The sequence below is a fragment of the Dreissena polymorpha genome, chromosome 6 (assembly GCF_020536995.1).
Source record: "Dreissena polymorpha isolate Duluth1 chromosome 6, UMN_Dpol_1.0, whole genome shotgun sequence".
NCBI lineage: Eukaryota > Metazoa > Mollusca > Bivalvia > Myida > Dreissenidae > Dreissena > Dreissena polymorpha.
Genome location: NC_068360.1, coordinates 8,846,847 through 8,872,942, shown reverse-complemented (window position 1 = coordinate 8,872,942; position 26,096 = coordinate 8,846,847). Strand labels below are relative to the sequence as shown.

General features: G+C 33.6%; 1 protein-coding gene across 2 annotated transcripts; it reads right to left on the bottom strand.

The window, feature by feature from the left end:
• Positions 1–2,392: 2,392 nt before the first annotated feature.
• LOC127835265 (gamma-aminobutyric acid type B receptor subunit 2-like) lies at positions 2,393–26,096 on the bottom strand. 2 transcript variants are annotated; one of them, XM_052361602.1, is made up of 15 exons: positions 25,500–26,096; positions 21,190–21,345; positions 19,285–19,452; positions 16,857–17,000; positions 15,902–15,967; positions 10,155–10,344; positions 9,458–9,595; positions 8,002–8,091; positions 7,520–7,670; positions 7,134–7,248; positions 6,750–6,860; positions 6,453–6,578; positions 6,181–6,324; positions 5,507–5,695; positions 2,393–5,365 (listed from the first exon to the last, which is right to left on the bottom strand). In XM_052361602.1, exons 1-15 carry the CDS (start codon positions 25,644–25,646, stop codon positions 5,165–5,167), a joined length of 2,136 nt encoding a protein of 711 aa, XP_052217562.1. In that variant the 5' UTR covers positions 25,647–26,096; the 3' UTR covers positions 2,393–5,164. The 2 variants fall into 2 exon arrangements, with proteins under 2 accessions (XP_052217562.1, XP_052217563.1); XM_052361603.1 differs by having other exon boundaries at positions 21,268–21,345.

The following is a 26,096-nucleotide window of genomic DNA, read 5'->3' as shown; positions in this document are numbered from 1 at the left end:
TGCAAGTTTGCCAAGAATTGGATGAAAATAATGAACGACTTATAACTCCGATTTTGCTCATTTTCAATAGGGTTTGACTCATCATTTAGATAAAGACACTGTGCAAGTTGGGAAATAATTGGATGAAAACTGTGGACTTTATTGCGTAAACAAGCCTTATTTCACAATTTTATCAAATTCAAGGGGAGATAATTCAGGACTTTTTACTCTGATGTAACCCATTGTCAATAGGGTTCGAGTCCTCATTAATATAAAGACACTGAATAAGTTTGAAAAGAATCGAATGAAAACTGTGGACTTTATCGCGTAAACAAGAAAAAGTCTAACGCATGCACGGACGGACGACGGAAACCACGCCATGACATAAGCTCTTCCGGCCTTAGGCCATTAGAGCTAAAAATCGACAGGAGCCTTTAATGTTGTAGGGAATTAGGATTTAAGTTGATACTCTGTAATTGATTGTTTATCCTGCGCAATGCGCTATGCTACCAACAAGCGAATGTAGCGTTATGAAGTATATATATATTTATAAATAGCACAATTAAATTAATGTAAACTGATGAATCGTAAATACTAATCCAATCAAACATATTTATAATTTATAAATCAAATAAAAAATAAAAACGTTATTAGTCTCAAATATAATTAAAGTCTTCCGAATAAGCAGAAGCATAGTATTATTGTAATTCAGTCAATTATCGTACGATGATGCATGGTCTGATGTACAAAACATGCGAAAGCATCTTAACTGCAATCGTGTTCGGGGTCTGTATGGTTTATGTCACCAAAATGCAAGAAGGGATTATAACATCTACATCCAGAGGGGTTAGTCACGTGATAGTCAAGATGGCAACATCCATGCCGAGACTGGTATTTTTCGCCGTTTTAATATAAATGATTGCAAGAAATAACATCTTTTCTCAGATCCTATATGTATACGTTGCTTTCGATTTTTATTACTGCTAATAATGTAGCGAGGTTTTCAAATTTCTGTTCATTGTTTTCTGATATTATAGTTATATTTTCATCTCACCACGTCGACGTCAACACAATACTTGATTCATAAGGACTTAACTTTATCTTCGTTTGTCATAAACCAAAAAAAATCCACAAATCGTATAATTGAAATATAAACACACACTGTTTCGAAAATAGTTTTTCTGCATGAGCTGTTTGTTGTTATAAAACCGTATGGCAATAAATTTGCAAGAAAATAATTTGAACTGTTCTTGACTTAACAATTTGATTGTATAAAATTAACTATTAAAACATTCATATGTTTAATCGAAACAGTTGTCTGTGAGGACATACACTACGTAAAATATTGAAATTTAATCGCGATATTCTGAAACGTTCCTCACTCAGTCTAACTTGATCTTAATTACGAAAGCTTTTTATCTAACGGTTCGCACATCAACTGGGTAATTCATACACCTTAGTGTGGCTCGAGTTTACTCGATTTAAGGAGACTATAGTACGGTAGAACACCAACATACGCGAGAATACATATACTCATAATTTGAATGTATAAGTATAACAACATAGAATAACACACACACGGTTAAATTAAGAATTATTTCTGAGTGAATAGTGATGTCCGCGAAATAATGTATACATGCATTTTTACAGTTAAGCATATTTTCCTGAACACAATGTATACCTCTGTCTCGTGTTTGTGTACGTAAACATTGTATGAATTTTGTATGAACATGTTCAAACTACTTTCCTACATAGAGAAAAGGCTTCTGGCAAATAAATTACAATTTTGAAATTGACCATATTTGTGATTTGTATACGAGAAGCGAGCAAATAGCACACGCAACCTACGACGTATGTTACAAAACCTCATAATATATACGTATGTTAAAAACCCATGACCAAGCACCTATATTACAAAAGATTGGCATACTTTATATGTACCTCAACCTCGCGCTTTTAAAACGTTTGAACAACGGTATACCTCTCTGTAAGATTATGACTAGCACATGGATTAGCATACTAAACCTATGGTCCGCGTATTTCTATAGTATACTTGGCGTATTCAGGGTTTGTCTAGCGCATGAATAGCGGATTCACCGTTTACCAATTACCATGCTTAAGCATATTCGATAACAAACTATTATATCACTAGTAAGATCCAATTTCCCACATTGTTGCATCTCATTATAAATAACTAGGCGTTTACATTTTTGGTTAATTTAGTAGATTAAACCTGAGGTTTTCCTAAACGTGACTTTTACCCCCACACCACTAATAACATTTGATGCACTGACCAACCAATAACCAAAGCGAGTGATTCCTAGAATATAAGCTTCAAACTTAGTTTTCGGGGATATACAACAGCCCTTAAGAAACGAAAAGAAGTTTTATTTAAGTTTATTTGAACGTACAGGATACAAGGGATATATCACAAATAATATAGCAAATAGAGTCAAAGTATATCAAATTATCTAAAAAAGGCATTTTTAAAGGGATCTTTTCACGCTTTGGTAAATTGACAAAATTGAAAAAAGTTGTTTCAGATTCGTAAGTTTTCGTTTTAGTTATGATATTTGTGAGGAAACAGTAATACTGAACATTAACCATGCTCTAATATAGCCATTATATGCATCTTTTGACGATTTTAAAACCTAAAAATTATAAAGCGTTGCAACGCGAAACGATTGAATAATTTGGAGAGTTCTGTTTTTGTCGTTAAATTTTGTGAAACTACGAAGATTGCTTATATAAGGTATAAAATACGTCAAGAATGTGTACTCGGCGGAATAGCTCAGTAGGCTAAAGCGTTTTTACTTCAGGACTCTGGCAGGACTCCAGGGGTCATTGGTTCGAAACCTACTCCGGGCAATGTTCTTTTCCTTTTTTTAATTTTTTTCTTGAATTTTTACTGGAGCTTTTACGATCCAATGTTTACATTTATTAATATAAAGCATTTAATGAATAAGTTTAAAAAATGCCAAAATCTGTGAAAAGGCCCCTTTAATAGCTTCAGATTAATTCAGCTTTATCATCGTCTACATTTCAAAGTGTTCATTTCATAAAACCATCACACTTCATAAACTAACAAAAACGAAGACAATACTATTCAAAGTATGATTTTGTATTTCACGTTATATTTTCAATCTTAAATATTACTAAGTTGTTGACCGCTTACAAACAAATGCACGTAATGGCGAATTTGAGCATTACGATCAATTTGCACAACTAAATGTTGTAGCAAACTGCAAACAAGCAAACTAGGCTTTACTACCCACAATAAATACTGCATAACATATTGAACTATCTCAACAGCATAACGTTAAAAAAGTAGGTTACACTTGCTCTTTAACCACACAGTGGCCAAGATATTATAGAATATTAATGCAATTGAAATTCTTTGAATAATTTGCCACGACCACATTCAGTTTCTAGCTGAAAGTGTGTATTTATTTACGTCAAATTTAAGTTAAACTCAACTGTTGACGATTTTGAACAAACATTACAACAATTAATAATTCAATTACACTCCTTGCAATTTAACAAAACATAAAGTCAGTTACTGAAGAATCCTATCAAGGTTTCCCACCTGATAACAGTTTATCAATGTTAATGTGTACTTAATTAAATACCAGTAATATTTTAAATTAATACCAAAGACAATGCTACGTGCAATCTTACAACAGACTCAGAGCCATCTAAGTGTATACAAACATTCATTGAGTCAATAAAAAAGAGTTGGTAATATTTGTATACACATAAACACACTTACTGATTTTGTAATTGAACTACAAGCAAATCGTCCCTACTCTTCTTTTGCTCTCAAACTCATGCCGTTATAAGTAGCACAGATAAGCACATAAACAAGAGATGTTTGTAAAACATATATATACCCTAACGTGCAGTCAATATCTCATTATGCGAAATGTTTTTTCAGATAACAAGCTTCTGTGATCTTCACCTTTGATCTGTTTATCTAAAAACTGAAGGGTCTTCGCCTCGCATGATTTACAATCCTGTACAAAATAAAATAAACTTGACCTTAGTAAAGAGGTAATATTGGAGACGCATTTCATGTTAATGACCCTAGGTACCTTGACATTTGAGCTTTTGTACCAAAAAAGCACCCTACTATAGCCAAAAAATACTTAAATAACAATAAAAATGATCTTTCGTCAATCATTCTCTTAATAATGTCCGGAAACAAATTCCATGTTTAAACCCTATGCGACTTTGACCTTTGACTTTGTGATCTCTATTGGCATGATATTTCCCCTCACCTCAAGTAACTAGCACCTTGAAAACACTGTACAAAGCCAATAGTACTCTACGTATTCCACGACAGCCAGACGGCTCTTTTGCAGAGCAATTTTTACTTAATTGAATTTAAATGTATGACCACCATTTTATACTTTCAATAGAATCGTGTTTACTTGTCAATTGGATGAGCTGATTGATTAGGTGAGTTTGATTGCTTGTCATCAAAGCGGGCAAATAGGGTTTACTGCACAAACGTCGGGTTACACATTAACACAGAAAAACAGACATTGATCAGTTTTAAGTAGACGTGCTATACTTCAAAATTCAACTTTTTTGAGTCTCGATTCCAATATGGCAGAGTTGTCGGGAAGCATTCAGAGGCCTAATACAAGACAGCCTAAGTGTATGTCTGTCTTTAGCTGCATAAAATGCTACATGTTACAATGTTCAAAATAACTAAAACTCATACAGCGAATTACACTTAAAATATTATATATAATATAAGTTATACTAATTATAATTGTTTGCTTTCAATCCAGTCATGTCGTAAATTCACTGTGTGTTGACAAACCAATCTTGCAGTATGTTCTATTTATATTGTTAATCCTATCTCATGGTAAGTTCAAATTGTAATGTTATTCCAATGTCGTAAGTTTTATGTTTGATGTTAATTTACACTCACCAAAGGTTCGATGTTTAATATCAATTCAATCTTTTTATGATTTATATTTGTGATGTTAATTTAACATCATCACCAGATCAATTTATGATTTAAATCCAATCTCGTAAAAAGTTCAATTTGTGTTGTCAATCTAGTCTCATCGGAAGTTCATTTGATTTGTTAATCCAATCTCGTCGTATCATCAGTTTGCGTTTCCTTATCACATGACACTCTCGTCGTATCATCATTTTGCGTTTCCTTTTCACATCACACTCTCGTCGTATCATCAGGTTTCGTTTCCTTTTCACATGACACTCTCGTCGTATCATCAGGTTGCGTTTCCTTTTCACATGAACGACTGACGCCTAATTCAATACGGTTTGTTGTCATACTCAAGGTTGTCGATGAATGTAGATTAGTCAAGGCAGTCTGTGGGGTTGCAATGGGTTTCCGGTAAACTGCTAATATCTGTTTAATTAAATGTATAGGAAACATATTATGAATAATGGAAATACAATACTGTCTCTAAGCGACTGATTTTTTAACAATATTATATTGTTAATATATTGCTAAATTATTGAATTCTTGTTTGTTTAAGTACAGTGTTACCTTTGGGAGGAATATCAACGTCTCCGATACGAGAGTTCCGACGAAGAGGCACACGGAAGTGACTCCATTCAGTACAATCGGTTTGTCATCAAGCATCATAGACAGAAACAGCCCCACGATACTCAGAATAACAACGTTGTACAAGCATACACCGATCGTCTTAGAGTCGTTTAAAGCTTCTATGTGTACCTTTAAATACCGAGTAATTGTTAGAAGATACAAGATATACTCAACAATTTGTTTTATACATGACTGTACGCGTGTTTTAAAAAGTATTCCGTTCAAATTTAGATTAAAGTATTACGTAGGAGAAAGTGTATCTGTTTTCAATTAAATATTTGCAAGCAACCAATTTAAGAGAATTGTACGCTGTAAGTGTTGACCCGTTCAGGCGGGCAAAAGGTGGGAACAAATAATATCACATTGTATCAAACTGCTTTTTAACTCTTGACATTTTCCAAGTTACATGGTAATGCTAAATGACATCATGTATTAAAATGACATAAAAAAATAATACAACAAATAAAGACTCAAAATGGTAATATCAAAATAAAACAATATATAAAATGGTGACGAATAAATGATACAAAAAGGCGTAAATCGAATAACTAGGTACCGTGTGAAGTATATTATCAATTATACCATGACACTGGTAACAAGAATGAAGCATTTACTTGTCTGGTTTCCCATGCCAAAAAAGCGCCAAAGGTAACAAGAGCACCATTCACTATTTTCAGGGTCCAGTTGAAATAGTTGGAGTGATCCGACACACAAACACGAGAAAACGCTAAAACCTTGTCCCCTTTGTCTGTGGTAACCTTTGTAATATAACAAAATACATTTTAAAACAATAAACAACAAAGTCAAACATACTTATTCCACTTAATAAATGATCTTTTAAGACACAATATGAACATTGTTATTTTTATATACAACTAAAACATACATCCTCTGTCTCCAGCCGCTGCTCTTTCACTTGATGCGGCGAGTAACTCTCCCATACTATTAACACAAGTGTTTCCATGATAACGAGTATACCGATGATGACCAGTAGGTGTTTGTCTCTTAATGACTACAACAATACAGCAGAAATTTTGTTATCAGTATGAATTTATATGCATACGAATTAACATGCATATTTCAAATTGAGTAAATACATGAGATTTGTGTAAATAACACAAATGTTTACATAAAGTAAATCGTAACACAATTATATTTGTGCATTTAAAACATGTTGACAAACCATTTTCAGTTTCATTTGTTTATTTGTGAAAATTCTGTAGACTCTCCATGTCTTGGAAAACATGGAACCAAATAGAGTAGCGAATCCTATCCAGAAGCAAAACAATCGCACCTAAATAAAAAAATAAAAACATTATGCCTAATGCAAAACTCGTATAGATTAAAAAAACATATATAATGTTGGACATGAATGATAAAACATATAACTTAAAAGAACACATCGCGCGGCTTGCAGTATAGGGTCATACTTTACAACTATTTTATGATAATATGGCTCGCTTTCTGCTGGTCAAAATTCTACATGATAAAAGAAATATAGAATGACATACGAAACGCATAGTTTTCATCCGCAGCGAACAATTCAATTGTAATTAATTTAGCTTACCGCACACACTGTTTTGCTTGTCGTTGCCATTGTCTTGATAACTATAGTTACATACATTAGTAAACAGCCGACAAGTAAAATACTGTTTATGTTTGGTGATGACATTTTCACTATCCTATAAAATATAAGAAATTGCATAAAATGTATTTAATGTTATACTTTAGACATTAATATGATCAGAATATATATATTTATAGCGATATGGTACGGGCAACAGGTATAGCTAATTTGTACGTTTTTTTTCTGAAATTAACTGTTACATAAACGAATAATCGAAGCATTTTACCAAACATCTTAACGCTGACGCACTTTTTTAACACCAATCATATCTATATGTTTTTTCCTTCCAAATGTCAATTTAAAAACTGAACCTGTTCACATACTACCTGTGCTTTCTCCAAAATACGTTGAAAACGAAGCAAGCGATTGTGAATATGATTCCAATGCCAGCTAGTACACACATCGTCAAATATAATGGCATCGGGATGAACTTCTCTCTCTGAATTGTCTGAGCAGAATCAAGTGGGGGAATGTTATCTGGAAAAAACAATAACACAATATGTGGCCGTATTACTATAGCATTTCGATTATTCATTTAAACACATCATTCATCAAAACAATGTTTTATGGTAAAAGCTTAATAAACAATATTGATCAGCAGGACATTGCCTTGTATATTTTATAAATGAGATATATTGGTTTTGAAGACGAATCAACCAATATATATATAGCTCAGTAAATAGAAAAATACCCTTCAGTTAGAATTTGTGTATGATAGCATATTGGAAAATTGCGACCACGTCGGTGTTGTATTCATATTGTTTATTTGTTATATTTAAAATGTGTAATAGATGCATCTTAGTCTGACCTTTCCAAATAAGTGCTCCATCTATCCACTCATAACGAGAATTTGGGCGATAATCCTGCCGAAAATATGCCACCACTTTTGTTTTCGCATCTGTAAAATCATATTAACTCGTTTAAACTTAAAACCAACATAGGCACTTTCATTAAAACCTTGAGTAATCACAAAGGCAGCATAACGACTTTATCTTACATTACTTGTCCTCCTTCAATACATTTGTTGTACCGAAAATAAGTTAATTTTGCCAATCACCAAACATATTACAAAATTTACAAAAGCACAATGGCATGTTAAAGAAGGTGTGCATAAGGTTTAATGTCCTTGAATTCTTTGCAAAACTGCATCTGGATTAAGAGCCCCATTTCTAAACCTTATTCTACCAGTCGTCCCTACAAAATCTAACTTATCAATGCAGTCGGAAATCATTTCCGGTCTTCCATCATTGAATGCCATCGATTCTAAAAGAATATGACATTTATGCAGCGTATGTACACTTGTCCTGATAAAGTTCAGAAATAAATGAGCATGTGCGCTTGATCTGGACTATCGAGCTATTTTCTATCATTTGGAATATCAGATTTTGAAACGGATTTTGTAACGCTCACGCTGAACGCACACAGTTTGGCTGTAGTTGAAATAAAAAAGTTAATGCCTAAGCGTCACAGTATTAGCTCCTTCAATTAAAGCAATCTTCATTATGGGCATCACAATAATTTGTTTACTGTTTGATTGTTACAGAAAAATGGAAAGAATTAAAAAAGTACATACTATTATTGATTGAACACGGCACTTATTGTATTTGCATTGAGCAGATGGACAGGTGGTAAGTATATATTCCAATTTACAAACAGTGTTAAAAATACATAAGAAAACGTTACTAGAATAACTTCGATTTAGCTCAGTTTTTCCAGATCTAGAGTTACTTAGTTGTATAATTATCACATAACTAAATGAGACTTCCGCTTCTCTTAATGAGGTGCATTTAGCCAATTAAACCAGATTTGTCAAAACTTCCACGACATATGCTAAAATACCGATATCATGTTTGACATTTGACCTCTCATTTTGACTTGACATTGAGCTGGAGAATTATGTCTTAATTCCACAGGTTGGTTATTAATTTAAACCTACATTACCTTATAGCTAAATTATTGTAATATTTGAACTTTGAACTCCAAATGGTAACTAAACCGTTGCATTCAATAGTTATAATCTATTTTGCGACAACCGAGATTTAAAGCTTCATCTTATACTTTCTGCCAATATACAGGTTTACATAACACAGCTGCAAACTATTATATTTGTATCATACGAATATATTGTCATGCTCTGTGTGAGTGCAATGGTAGAGAATATATAGCAGCACTAGATTCAATAATCTATATCACATAATAAAAAGTCATGTAAAAACGTTTCATATACATGGTTTTGATTAGCATGCAGTGTCGAGAGAACTTACTTAGCAGTTCAACTATTGAGCAGTTCAACGCCAAAGCTGCAACCCAAACATGATCGTAACACTTTCCGACGGCGTAGTCAAATAGTTTGGATTCTGATACATTAGCGCGATGGTGAATATCTGTGATGAGGTCCGAGTCTTTATAAATAGAAAACAATGTTCGATTAAAACATTAATTTTCTAGTTTAAAATAAATGCTACGGTTTAAATACAGTGTTTTGAATGACAAATCGAATGCCGTTATTTTTGCGACATGGCATCATAAGCATCAACATGGCATCAGTCAACAAAAAAGTCATAGTTTTTAAGATATTCTGGTATATACAAATGTATGTTTGAAAATATAATTTAAATATTGGGTACTCATCAACATATTTAAAAATGTTTCATTTAACTCGTATCGAACATGTTAAAGTATGGCTCTATGACGAGAAAACTTCTCAAACTTTTTAAATAAATTGAGTTCTGTTTCTGATGTATTAAAATACAAAAGAAAAACACGTATTTACATTTTCATCTTGAGCTTAAGTAACCCATTGAATATAGATAGCATTATGAATTTTTTTTGTTCGTTTAATTGCAAAAATAAATTGAATAAGAAAAGTCATTATGAATATACTCTTTAGTTTAGGTTTTTAGGCGATTTAAATCCTTATAGCTACTTATCGATATTCTCATTTTTAACGATTCTCCTTACATGTGATGTTTGCAATGCCCTTTTCTGTAAAGGGCTTATCATTCACAGTATTACAGAAAAATGCCCCTTCCACTGCCCTCTGCCTTTCCTCTTCCGTGCAATAGTCATCGCCAACCTTCCAGAACTCATTGGAATATCTTTCCGTAAATATCCAAACAAACTGTTTCCCGTATAGTCCCAGCTTGTACGCCTAAGTCAATCGAATGACATGCATGAGAGTAATATTTAATAATGATGAAATAATAAAGTCAAGTTTTTGGATATATACGCAATCACACAATGTTTAATTAATATGATTTGGGTGCAATACTTTTATTTAAACATATTATTGTGTCTTGTTCTGTTTATAACATCTGACATTGTTGTTATTGCACAATCATGGCACCTTAACATACTATTGTTAACGTTGAAAACTTGTTTCGTATGAACATTTTTAATAAATGTTTGAAAATACACATGAAAAGTTCACGACAACACAACATGTGCGTCAAATTATCGTATAAACAGAGTACTGTTTATATAATTTAAGAATTATATACATAATATATAATAAACAAAAACATGAACAACTTTAAATAAATTAATTGAGCTTCATAAATATGTATGCTAATGTGTTTGTAACTGAATAACTGTCTGCTTACTCATACTACAGTGTTTTAACTGTAATACTATTCGATTGGCTAACTACTACTACATTGTTTTAATGCACGTTGCAAGTAACCTAAATATTGTCTGATTGAGTAATTTTGTCGTGTGTCTATTCATGAGTTTGTATCCATGCTGTGTATGTTTTGATTTTGTAACTATTGGCTTTCACTGCTTCTCGTAAGTGTTAAATACCCTAATAGTATACTTGTATGTATGTCTTCACCAACTTAGAGCACCTTATACCGTACAACTTATGTGTACGACACTTAATTCTCTAGCTGACCAGCTCATTCACAAAATGAATCCTTACTAACTCACTTACATCTTTATAACCTTTTTTATTTGCTTTAGTTTCTTACTTTATTGTTCTTAGGATGAAGGATCTGTTGAGGAGTCTTGGACTATTGTAAATCTTGTTAAAGTGCACTCACCTTTCTCAATGTGTCATGATGATTACACATAACATTTTACCAAGATATTAAACAATTGGATTGTTTTTCGCAATTTTAAATTTACTACTAGTCTAAATAACGTTGTACAATGACGAACTTACTCTAGAATCGTCTATTCTAAACATCAATCCCAACTTTCCCGACATATTCAACTGCCTTATACACGCGAAATAGTTAGTAAACGCTGCTATTCTAATGTAATAGTATTTGTAAGAAAAACACTTGTTGTCTTTTTAACAATCGTAATAGTTACATGGCTAAATACAATCATGTTGCTTTCTGGGGATATCGAACTAAATCCAGACCCAGTATCGATTAGTTCCCAAGCTTCCTCTGTCACGGAGTTAAATACACTTACTGACTTATTGACAATGCCTAATAGTTTTTCATATATATAGTATTATGTGTGCAAAGTATTTTTAAAAAATGGATATTCTTACAGCAGAACTATCGAATTTTGATGTATTATCGTTTACTGAGGCTTAGCCTAATAACACTATTGAAAATGACGATCTATATATGCCCTCATATCACCGCCCCGAGCGCAAAGATTGAACACACGATAGCCACGGTGGGGTCACACTATACGTAAAAGATTTTATCCACTATGAACGCAGACCTGACCTTGATCCTATCTCATTAGAATGTTTTTGGATTGAACTACATTTGCAGAGTAAAAAGCGTGTCTTAATTTGTTTATATTATAGATCACCAAACGCAGATGCGTCATACACTAATTAAATTGATAACTCTGTAGGCTTAGCAATTGACACCGGTATATCAGATATTATAATAATGGGCGATTTTAACATGAATAACAATATATCTACATTAGCAAGGAAATTGATTCTTGGTGCACTGATTACAGCATTGTTCAAGTTATTGCCGAACCAACGCAATTCAAAGAAAGGTCTTCGTCAGTTTTTGATTTGTTGCTTTTAAGTAACCCAAACAGCTTGGTATTATCAGGTGTCGGTGATCCTTTTCTTGACGAATATTATCGCTACCATTGTCCAAATTTTTGTCGATTCAAATAAAAAAAGCCAAAAGCGAAAATGTACGAGCGTCTCATATGGAAATACGATGACGGCGTACTACGATTTGTTACGTGAAACTTTCTGTTTATTTAATTGGGTAACAATTGTAAGTAATGATGTCGAATTATATTGCACTAATATCACTGATACTATTATTCGAAATGCTAAACTTTGTAATCCACACGGGCTAATTAAGATCAAACCACGTGACGCTCCCTGGCTAAATACACACATACGTCATATGATAAGAAAACGCAAACGAGCTTACAAACATGCGAACATAGTATATATTATTGGTCCAAATTTCGTACACTTTGAAACCAGACAACATCATTAATTAGACAGACCAAAGAACATTACTACGATAGTCTATGCGAAAAACTCAAAACAAGTAACCACACGTCTAAGGACTGGTGGAGAACTCTTAAGCCATTTATCAACAAACCTTATAATAACTCAATTACTGCACTCATTAATCCCGCCGACAATTCAATTGTAACTGATTGCGTTGTAAAGGCGAACATTCGTAATAATTTCTTTCAAAGTCAGTCAAAAATTGACATTGATGGCGATTAAGTACCTGATCAAACTTATATACCTATTTCTAACTTGCCAGAGTCCTTCATTATCTCTCTTACTGATGTTCATGATATTCTCAAAACACTTCCTGTAGACAAAGCATCAGGACCTGACGGTATAAGTAACCGTATCTTAAAAGAATGTAGAGACGAATTGTCAACCTCCTTATGTAACTTCTTTAATTTCTCACTCGAAAAATGTATAATACCAAGCTGTTGGACAGAAGCGAACGTCAGTGCAGTTTAAAAAAAGGTGACCCTAAACTACCGTCCTATATATATCATTGCTTAATACAAACGAACATGTGTTTGGAACAATAATATTAAAACACCTAATTAATAACAAAATTCTAACCCTATTTCAGTCTGGCTTTTTGCCAGGTGATTCAACCACAAACCAACTTACTTATATTTACGATACATTTTGCAAAGACCTCGACAACGGATGAGAGCTTTAAGCTGACTTTTTCGACATAAGTAAAGCATTTGATAAAGTCTGGCACCTGGGCCTTTTACATAAACTGAATGTTATTGGCATCCGTGGAAAATTACACTCTTGCTGTAATCTTAATGGAAGACGTCAATGTGTAGTACTTCCAGGCGCAGTTTCAAACTGGGCTTCACTAGAGGCCGGTGTTCCTCAGGGCACTATATTAGGTCCCCTTCTAATTTTAATTTTCTTAAATGATATTGTAAACGACATTCAAAGTAACATTCGTCTTTTTACCGACGACACACCCAAATACATAATCATAGATGACCCAAACACTTCAAATGCAATATTACATAACGATGTCAACCGAATATCTGTCTGGGCACTTAAACGGCATGTCTTATTTAATCCTTACAAATCTGAAACACTACAATTCTCAAAGCAACAACCGAATACTCATAAATTCATAATGTTGTCAACGCCAACACCGGAAGCAAGCTCTCACAAACACATCGGAGTTTTTCTTTCGAACGATTGTAAGTGGCACATCCATATTAAAATACATAACAGATAAAGAATATCATGCGTAAACTGAGATTTAAACTTGACCGAAAATCACTCAAAACTATTTATACGTCATTTATTCTACCGTTGGTAGAATATTCAGACGTAATATGGGATAACTGCACTCAAGCAGAAAAACATGAACTTGACAAACTTCAAACCAAAGCCGCGCGATTTGTATGTGGATCATCTAAATTAGTATCATTAAACGAATTGCAAAAAGAAATTAACCGGGAACCGCTTCAAGATCGACACGACAAACATCAACTAATACTTTATTACAAAATGCAAAATTCACTTACCCCTCAGTACTTGACCGACCTCGTACCTCAACATGTTGGAGCGGCTACTAGGTATAATTTCCGTAATGCAAATGTATTACGTACATCCGAATCAACATCAACGCTCTACTATAATTCCGTTTTACCAGCAGTCATTCGAAAATAGAATATACTACCAGAAGAAACTAAATATAGTGAATCGTTGAATATATTTAAATTCAACCTTAAAAAATGATTAAAACACCATCGGACTTTTATGTAGGAAAACGTTATCTCCAAATAGTTCATACGCGACTAAGGACTAAATCGAGTGCACTTAATGCACACCTTTACGCAAAAAACATCATCGCATCCCCATTGTGCTCCTGTGGAGATATTGAGTACAATCACCACTTCCTTCTCGTATGTCCTCAATTCAACATTATTATACGTATAACATTAATAAATAGAATCACCAGAATAACCAGCGATGTTGAGCTTGATATTCTACTTTTCGGTAATACACATCCAAACGAAACTGAAAACAATTTATAAAATAATCCCGGCGATTCGCTTAACAATCCAGTTACGATTAGTCGTTGCTGTTTTCGTCCCCTACCGGTTTCACCGGAGGGGACTTATGGTTTGCGCTCTGTCTGTCTGTCTGTCTGTCTGTCAGTCTGTCAGTCAGTCACACTTTTCTGGATCCTGCGATAACTTTAAAAGTTCTTAATATGTTTTCATGAAACTTGAAACATGGATAGATGGCAATATGGACATTTTGAACGTCATTTCATTTTGTTCCTTCGTCAAAAATTCTGGTTGCTATGGCAACAAATAGACAAGAAATACTGCTGAAAATGGTGGTTTTCTGGATCCTGCGATAACTTTAAAAGTTTTTAATATTTTTTGATGAATCTTAAAACATGGGTTGATGGCAATATGGACATTATGCACGTCATTTCATTTTGTTCCTACGTCAAATATTCTGGTTTCTATGACAACAAATAAAAATATAAACATTCTGACGATGGTGAAATTTCTGACAATGATGGAGCCGGTAGGGGACTATATTGCTTGGCAATAGTCTTGTTAATCCTAGTCCTCGCATCTACAATCCTTCATCCTTACTTGTCTATTGGCGTATTGTTTTCCTTATTTTGTTCTCATATCTATTTCTCGTTTTTTTTCTATTTCTTTCAAAACCTACGTATATGTATCACTCATATTTCCTATGTCACTAAAATAATAATGTCTATCATCAACTAAGTTAGATTGTTCCTAATACACTGACAATAATGTGTAAACATAATCCCAAAGAAGGAAACTATATAAGACTTATTTCTTTCGTTTCAATCTTTTTCTGATATCTAATGTATTGTGTATTTTGATATATTGTACTTGACAAAATGAATGCATATGTTTAAACAAACATAGTACTGACGTATCGGCAGCTTTTGACAAACGCAAGCCATTTCATAGCAGCCAATCATAGTTTATGGCCAGAGTATGAGTAACCTACTTCAAACTTGTAGTGTATTCATCTTTTGCTACCCGTATGCTAAGCTTCAGAATACGAACCAAATTCTACTTTGGCATGTACAAATATATGCTTTGACGTATATCAGCATGTGTAACTGAACCGTTCTCAACATTTCTCTAACGTTTCCTAACGTACACTGACGTATATGTGAAATTGTTCTTATGCTTATATATAGTCTGGTATCAGACGCAAAAAATGTACATGACATTGAGGTACTTTATCTAAAACTTACATTGCATACGATGTCCAGAGCTGTGTGTTGAAAAGCACTTACAACAATGATACGTGCGTCCAGATTCTACAAAACAAATTAATTCAAAAGAGGTAATATCCGAAATATGCTTTTCTTTCCCGTGCACATATAGAGATCTCGCGTGTATCACCTTACATTAAAAAATAGTAACCAGCCCTAAAGATGAGAAACATTTATACAATATTAATTTGAAACAATGACACCCCAGCTGTCATACAAAATTTATCTCATAATCCTTTAATATTGACTGGAAGAATGTACATGCACTCGTGTTCAGTCCCACTAAGGCAACCTATATCAAATGGCTCCAGTGCAGAATAGTTTACAGAATAATGGGTACAAAATCCCTTATGTTAAAAATGAAAATAGTTGCCAATAATCAAAGTCCATTCTGTAATAATAAAGTGCGAAATAGTATGCACTTGTTCTGTTGCTGCCCATATACCCAAAAACGTGTAACATTTGTTGTTCAGAGTATTCGTAGAAGTAGACCAAACATACCTATTCATATTACATGTCAGGATCTAAAACTTATTTAATAAAAAGATGAACCATTTAAGCATAGTTTGTCGAGAGCTTTAACGGTACATATTTCACTGTCAGAGCAAAAACAGAATCCGTTCAAAGCATAGAGTTGTAAATAGAATGAAACACACTTTACAAAAATATCTTTAAATCAGATAAGGATTTAAGAGTCTGGGCCCTAGTTAAACTATTGACTGACATCTCATATAACGACAATACTAATCATATCACATGTTTATAACATATTGTATGCAATGAAATTCAGCACTTACTATTAAACTCTCTAATGTGCTATATTTTACGGAAAATATGATATATACATGTATATACTTGTACTCAATATTTATTTAGTTTTCATGGTACAAGCTAGTGATTTTGTTGTTGTAAAATACCTGTAAAATCTGCTTACCTTTAATAGCTTCAACTGTTCAAGAATATTCATATTCTGGTCATATGGATAATCGATATTCTGAGTCGATTTCACAGCTATGGGATTTTCGGCAATAACATCTACTTTCGCAACATTGAGTTCCTTCATTAAGTCGATTGTGGTCTAAACACAGCACATACTTTGAACTTGCGATTTATAATAGTGTACGTTCACATTCGGATAAAATACCTGTATATGAAGAAAAAGTTGAAATGGAACAATGGCGGAAAATTGGTAGAAACCATGAATTTGGGAGTATTTTTTGTTCAAATACTATTTTCAGTTAAAAACTGGTCACACTTATTACATTCCAAACATTCCAATTTAAGTCCACCGAAAATAATTAAATACATGCTTGCATGACATAAGTTCTCATGACAGAAAATTATTTCACTTTAAACGGTTTCTTTCATAAACAGATCATTTAAATAGGGTTATGTTGGAAAGGTCTTAGTTCGAATATAATATTTACTGTACAGTACCCTTGGTACGAACGCAGTAAATTAAATCGACGTAGTCCAGAACCATAAAATGATATCGTGCGTTAAAAAGCAATGCGAATAATAATCAGTAAATCTTTATAACTTGTCCAATTTTAAAAAGTTTTTAAATCATAAGTTAATGTGTAAGATGTACATAAGAAACCTTTTCTACGAAATTATTTTCAGAGAAATAGATGACTAAGACCTTAATTTACGAAAAAGGATACTTCTTAAAATGGTGAACATCATATAATAAACTAACGTTTCTATCAATTAAGTTTCAGTAAATTTTCTTAATTAAGTTTTAACTGTGTGTGTTGTGAGTGCTTTTGCATATACACATGTAATATAAATACCTACAGTAACAACAACAAGAGCTAATATTAAGGGACGTATATTTCGAACTACAGAGTTTGCGCAATTTTAATTGTGGACAAATGTGCGCGGTCTTACATTTGGTCAATTTGCAAAAAAGAAGAAGTGCATATTCATAAATTTATCGGTGTAAAGCAGGTCTTGATAAACGAGAATGGAAATGCCACATCATGGGTATTGGATTAGGATTTTATCCGCTTGGGCCCATGTTTAATATGGGTCGCATAATTAGTTGAAGACACAAATACCCGGTTTATACGTGCACTTTAATGTTAAGCACTATGCTCGGGTAATTTATTGTCATAAAATTCGCGACAGTAAACAGCTATCGTCGTCGAAAATAATTATTAACAATATCCTGTCAAACTGTCACCTTTTCGCTTATTTAATACTGATCATTGTAATGCTCCGCATTCGGCGCACGTTTCTCAAGAGCTAAACTTGTGAAAAGAAACTGTACACAATTATAACTGTTCTTTACAATACCATTGACTGTGTGTTTACGTTATTTGATAAGATACATAAATATAGACCGGTCGCCGTGGCCTAGTGGATAAGGCGTCCGCCTCGGGATCGGGAGGTCGAAGGTTCGAGCCCCATGGGGAGCGTTTGTCGAAGGATGGATGATTGTCATGGGGCTTGTTCCGAAATGGCCGGTTCGAGAGCCTCGAGCTAGTTAAAAATGAATGGATACCGACTTCTATCCGCCTGACGCCTGGCATAGTGATAGGAGTTGGGAGGTACATGGTATACACGCAAATGTCTCATAAGCCAAATTGGCTGGCCCTTTTAATAGGGGTGACAGTATAATAAAAAAGACCTTTATAGACATTTCCATTGTTGTGTTTTATAATAAACGCAAATAATGTTCTTTTTGTGCTCAAAACATAATATTGAAAATACGAAGATACCATATGAAGATAAAGACGACCATTTGAAGACCTATAATGTCTATCCATTGATTAAATTAAATCATATGGATAAACTGACTAATAGTCAAATCGGTAAATAATCTTAGTGATCAATTGCAGGAGCGCGAACAACGCAAAAAGTATCCCTCTGCGATAATAAGTTGTTACCGTACGCTGTATTTGAACATCTTTCATTTAATGACGAAGTTACAGTCTGGTCAAGCCTTTTTTTTAAAATATAGCACTGTAGTGTGACATTTTGAAATTGGTGAATAACATTTGTGTAAAAATACTTCAATGCGTGGGGAACCTCAAAATCTTTGTCGTGAAAATAAAGCCATGTTATATTACATTTGACTTTCAAGTTTGATTTTGACTCTAAAGGCAGCTACATATAGGTGAGCATGTGTGCCTAATTACAGAGAAATCCTTCAAAGCACAAGGAAGTTACAGTCCTTAAAAGCCTTAAGTTGAATGTTATGCCTCTCAAAATCCTTGAATCGCTGGACGAGTTAAAGTCCGAAAAAGTTTGGGACATTATGACAGACCGACACACAGACGGACACAGGGCGGGTCGGCTACAATACAGACTCCCCCCTAATCGTTATATATTATAATATAATAATAAAAGTCCGCTACCATTGATAAGTTATCGTTCTCTTCTTGTACAACCGCTATACGAGTCCAGTTGAATTTTGCTAACAGTTGCACAAGAGCATACCCTACACGTTCCGGAGCTGTTAGTCGGTATAACCTGGGGAACTTCCTTCTATCAGCCAAGTTGGCAGATGTATCAAGATACGAAATCTGATTAAACAGATAATAATGTATATATATATATATATATATATATATATATATATATATATATATATATATATATATATATATATATATATATATATCTTAAAACAATAAATATGAGGTCCGTAAACGAATGAAGAACATTTAGCATCACAGCTACATTTCCAAGTTACGTTAACTTTATTTCATCTATGACAACACATTATAAAATAGTATTAAATACGAAATTAGATACTATTTTAAAATCTATTAGTAACAACCATACATAAATGCGTAACATGAGTTATATTTAATAAAAGAGATTAAATGATGATAGCTATACCATACATACAGTTTATAATTACTGTTAAACTAGTTTGTGTGTGTTGTTGCTTATTTTCCGGTAAAAGTAGTCACCGTTTTGCAAAAAATCTTTGACATATCGTATATTTCTACATTTATAACAACCTTATGACCAAATCAAATTGCAACATAACTTAAATCTCATGCTTCAAAATTACAGAATAAAATACCGAAAGGATTCGCCGCTTTGAATCCCAATGAACCCTAACGTTTGTTTTCTTTGTCAATATTTCATATAACCTCCCTGCTTATAAGGATCTTTCTTCCAAAACTTAAGTATATCAATTAAAGGGATCTTTTCACGCTTTGGTAAATTGACAAAATTGAAAAAAGTTGTTTCAGATTCGCAAATTTTCGTTTTAGTTATGATATTTGTGAGAAAACAGTAATACTGAACATTTACCATGGTCTAATATAGCCTTTATATGCATCTTTTGACGATTTTAAAACCTAAAAATTATAAAGCGTTGCAACGCGAAACGATTGAATAATTTGGAGAGTTCTGTTTTTGTCGTTAAATTTTGTGATACTACGAAGATTGCTTATATAAGGTATAAAATACTTCAAGTATATGTACTCGGCGGAATAGCTCAGTAGGCTAAAGCGTTTTTACTTCAGGACTCTGGCAGGACTCCAGGGGTCACTGGTTCGAAACCTGGTCCGGGCAATGTTCTTTTCTTTTTTTAATTTTATTCTCGATTTTTTACTGGAGCTTTTACGATCCAATGTTTACATTTATCGATATAAAGCATTTAATGAATAAGTTAAAAAATGCCAAAATCTGTGAAAAGGCCCCTTTAATATAGACCCAATTTAAACATCTATAATATCTGTAAAAAAAGTCTTTAATGCTGGGTTTTTTAATTATCAACGTATAAATGTGCTTATATAATATAGTAGTGTTTAACGCAAAAAATGTTTTAAGTATATTAAAAGATATCGCAAACTGTTTTAGTAATGTTCTAAAACGTGTTTGTATGCGGAATAATATTAGATGGAACTACTTAAAAGTTCAAAAATTCATTTTGAACAATATTTCAGGGCAGCAGTTTGTAATTATTAAAAAGAAATATATTTATTTGCGTTTTGCTGTTAATTGTCTATATCTTCTGAAATTGTGTTTCTTTATAACTTAAAAGAGTTTAGATATATGACAGAAATGAGCACACAGCGCGACATTGTACTGTATGACCACACTACTTTGATTCTGAACAACGAAACACGTGGCTCATCTTTATGTTTTAAAATAATAATGAAAGACGTTAGTTACAAAAATTAAATAATGTTTGTAAACATAAGTTATTATACACGTCATTTTATACAGAATAATAGGCACATACAAAAGCTAGCTACGTTAGTTTTACGTTTACATAATAATCACTATTTTCGAATTCCTACCTGAGCTTTGGACGTCGTGTAATCGTTACTGTTACAATAAACAGATTTTATAACCTGCTCTGTTATAGTAGGACATACCCCACCGATTAGGATAAACGGAAATCGGACGATATTATCCAGCTTGTATGCAATGTATGCGCTTCTCTCTCTGCTGCACTGGAAAAAAACAACAACAATATAATAACAGTTGTGTGCTACAAAATGTAAGAGGAACTTTTCTCTGAAATATGCAGTACGTGGGTATAAGAAAAATATGTAGTTTCCTAGTTCTGCAATTTGCCAATTATTAGTTCTAAGATTGCGAACCAAGCTACAGGTACAAACAATAATTCAACAGAAATTTGGTTGATAGAATTGCACATTCGTCCATCTTAACCCCATTCACCACAGACATTACATGTTCGGTTTACCGTTAAACCGTTATCAAAAAGCGACATTTAAAATTTAAAGACAAAATATGATTGTTACATGCCCTAAAAACGCGGTCCACGATCTTAACGCAGTTATTAAACAAAAACATTGTAGCGCCGTTAAATGTCTCATGTCCGTTATATGTCGCAGGCTACGAGATTAGTCGCAACATTGACGATAACTGTCGCAAGGAACGTGAATATCGGAAATCCTATTGACGAAATATGTCGCAACTTAAACGATAAATGTCGCACAAATTTCAACTGTCGATATGTGTCGCAACATTAACGTTAAATGTGTCACACCTTTGTAAGTCATGTTAAAAATGAAATGTTGAAGTGAAAATGACTTTAAGGTTAGATCTAAATGACCCGACGACGTTCTTTGGGCCAACTTCCATCACAATGGTCAGTTTTTAGTTAGTATTTTTATAAATTGCCATTAAGTCTAATGCCCAGGGTTGCGAGAGAATGTACATATTTTACGTGCATACATTAAGTTAATCCTTAAATTTTATGTAGTGTCATTTTAATATTCAGGGTTACTCATGCATTGGTGTTTACTTATTGAATACGATTTTAAGTGGTTTTGAAAATTATCTTGATTTCTTTTATACCTAATGATAAAATATGACATTTCTGCAGTAAAATGACAGCAGTGAAAATAAAAAAATTGTTATTTTCACCGGTGAAAAAAACTATTTTTTTGAACTACTTTTTCTATTGTTAGATTATCATATCAAGATTTACTTCAAGACATATATATTTTTTATGATTACGAGTGAAATAACAAACGATCTTACACTAACATGAATAAATATCCTCTATATCTTGAGAAATATAGCTTTGTTATGAGTTTTCACAAAATGAAATCTTCATAGCAAGTCGCAATATTTAGCTTACCAGTATCTTTAAATGCGGCACATGTAATAAAATAATCACAAATTTACCATGCTAATTTGAACCTTATAGGAATGATTTATGCGTGTCTGAATTAATCAGTTTTTAAGTCAACAATACATCAGGTCATCAAAATGTAAGGTATCTATTTTCTTGCATGTTTAATATTTCCTTTGGGTAAAAATAATGTTGGCAAGAAAACACATTTTTGTATTGCCTTTTAGCAAATGTGAATATTCATAAAATCCTACTAAGTTAATAGAACATTTAACAGTATTTATCACTGCTTTTGTATGTACATGCATATATACACATGCCCTTATCACTCGATATTTTATCTGGACTGTTAATGATGTTTTTGCGATTTTAAAATAACTTGACACAAATGATTACCATGTGGAAACAACTGGTCTCACAAAACACCCGTGTATTTAGCTCTTAGAGTCTAGATGAAACATAAAGATCAAAGCGAAAGAATGACAATTCTACTAGAGGGTTTAATCCCGTGACGAGTACGAGTTCAACTTCCAAAAGGATCGGGGGAGTCTAATATACAAAATTGGTGCACGGAGGATGATCTTTGACACTGTTACTCAACAAATATTTTTATATTCACGAAAGTAAAGGAAATAACTAACCGAAGGCTACGCTCACTGATAAACCGTGATGAGGTATTTTCACTAGATTGATACTCTGCAGCGAGTCAGTGACATAGAATACCGCTGCCTATATGTTAAGCATTAATTGAAAGCAACGATATTGAAAAAAATAAAAAGAACATATCAGTCTTTAGTCAGTTCATCAGCATACCAGTACAAACTACGGCATATGTCAGTGCGTCTGCAAAAACTAATACATTAACTAAGATAATGATACATGCCCTCCAATCATGTAACTAACATACAATATCCAATACAATTGTATCGTAATTTGTGTCGCTGTAATAATGTAACAGTTTTATCACAACTTACAACCTTGGCCAATCTTGATAACAGCAGTCCATTTTGCACAGGGAAATCGACAACTGGCTACTTGAGCCAAGAATTATAAGAATTGATTGGGTCAATATTGACCACAGCTGACCATTTCGGACAATACTGACCGCAACTGACATTTATGGAAAATACTGACCACAACTGACCATTTCGGACAATACTAACTAAAAATTGACGATTCTGGTGGAACCACGTCGGGTAATCTAGATCTAACCTTTAAGTTTTAGTCATTTTACTTCAACCTTTCATTTTTACATGACTTACAAAGGTGTGCGTTGCGACATATATCATCAGTAGGTTTTGCGACATTTATCGTTCCTTGCGAGATTTATCGTCCACATTGCGACAAATCTCGTAGCCTGCGACGAATAACGGCGATGCGACATTTAACGGCGCTACAAACATTAACAAAGTCATTTCGATATTGGGTGCAAAGTATACTTCAAAATTATTAAACAAATTAATAAACAAAATAAAATATCCCCACATTCTCAATTTTCTACTTCACTACAACACAACAATTTATTTAAATAACAATAGTTATAAGATAAAAAACTAGAAATGGCGCGGCAGAGGCCGACGAGTATCCCCACGCCGCATGTTTGACCCAGGGGCGCCCCATGTTTGGTAATGGGGTCATGCATAGTTGAGATTGACCGTATTGTTATAAGAGAAGTTCAGTCTCAATTAGAAGCAATTGGTGTAGAAATGAAGAAGTTATAGTAAAAGGCAATTTTATGTGGGTGTGTCCTATGTGGGCGGGGCGCCCCAGGGTTGGTAATGGGGCCATGCATAGTTTAGAATTGACCGTATTGTCATAAGAGAAGTTCAGTATCAATTAAAAGTGAATCGGTGTAGAAATGAAGAAATTATAGTAAAAAGCAATTTTTGGTGGGTGTGGCCTAAGTGGGCGGGGCGCCCCAGGTTTGGTAATGGGGCCATGCATAGTTGAGATTGACCGTATTGTCATAAGAGAAGTTCAGTATCAATTAGAAGTGAATCGGTTTAGAAATGAAGAAGTCATAGTAAAAGGCTATTTTGGGTGGGTGTGGCCTATGTAGGCGGGGCGCCCCAGGGTTGGTAATGGGGCCATGCATAGTTGAGATTGACCCTATTGTCATAAGAGAAGTTCGGTATCAATTTGAAGTGAATCGGTGTAGAAATGAAGAAATTATAGTAAAAGTCAAATTTTGGGTGGGTGTGGTCTATGTGGGCAGGGCGCCCCAGGGTTGGTAATGGGGCCATGCATAGTTGAGATTGACCGTATTGTCATAAGAGGGGTTCGGTATCAATTTGAAGTGAATCGGTGTAGAAATGTAGAAATTATAGTAAAAGGCAATTTTGGGTGGGCGTGGTCAATGTGAGCGGGGCCCTCCAGGGTTGGAAATGGGGCCATGTATATTTGAGATTGACGGTATTGTCATAAGGGATGTTCAGTATCAATTTGAAGTAAATCGGTGTAAAAATGAAGAAGTTAATGTAAAATAACATAAACATCTCTGACCTGGCACCATCCCAATCCCCATAAATTTTGACCCAGGGGTAAGATCAAAATTCCAAATAGTGCAGGGTCGCACATATGCTCATATCTACCATGTGTGTAAGTTTCAAGGTTCTAGTGCTTATAGTGTAGATAGGAGATAGTGGCCCGGACGGACGGACGGACGGAAGACGGAGATAACCACAATATCCCCACTTTTTCTCCGAAAAGCGTGGGGATAATAATCATTAATAATATATTTTTTAATTATGATGATGATAATAATAAAAATAATAATAATTATAAATAATAATAATACTAATAAAAATAATAATGATAATAATAATAATAATAATAATAATAATAATAATTATAATAATAATAATAATAATAATAATAATAATAATAATAATAATAATAATAATAAATAAATAAATAAATAAAATAATAATAAATAAAATAATAATAATAAATAATTGTAATAAAATTACTGAAAAATAATTTATATTTTCGTTTTATAATTACGTTCGAGTCGAAGTTGTTATAAGTTAGATTGAATTTTCCACCCTGGTTTGGTATGTCCCGGTATCCTATTAACAGGTTTGGAAACGCGTTGATATCTTCCAGAGCTTTCTGTATGGTTATGTTGCACAATCTGCCCTCCTCATTCATCGAGCTATCTCCCAATGGAAGCACTGAAGTGAGACTTAATTCCCACTTTGCAACACTGGGCAAAAGAACGTTAATTCCGTTATGATAATTATTTCAAACATTAAAAACATACTTTTTGCCATGTTTAATATAAATTTAAAGAAGTTATATAACGGTACGACTATAAAGACATCCTCAAGATGACCTCGGAATGTATTCCAGCTTTCAGTAAGTGTTCGTTTGTCGATGGACCTAGCTGTTGCTTATTTCCTGATGGCGCCACTGTATTAAATAACTATATATTTACATTCACTCTTAATTTTCTGTAGAAAAATGAACAAGTTCATTTTGCTTAACCCGTAAGCCGGCGAAACTGCCTTCGAAGGCGGAGCTTCTAAAATCGGACCAATGGTTTCAAGACGCTGACGCGTAGTTATACAGTGCCCAGAACCGTGACCGCACTTCTTTTGT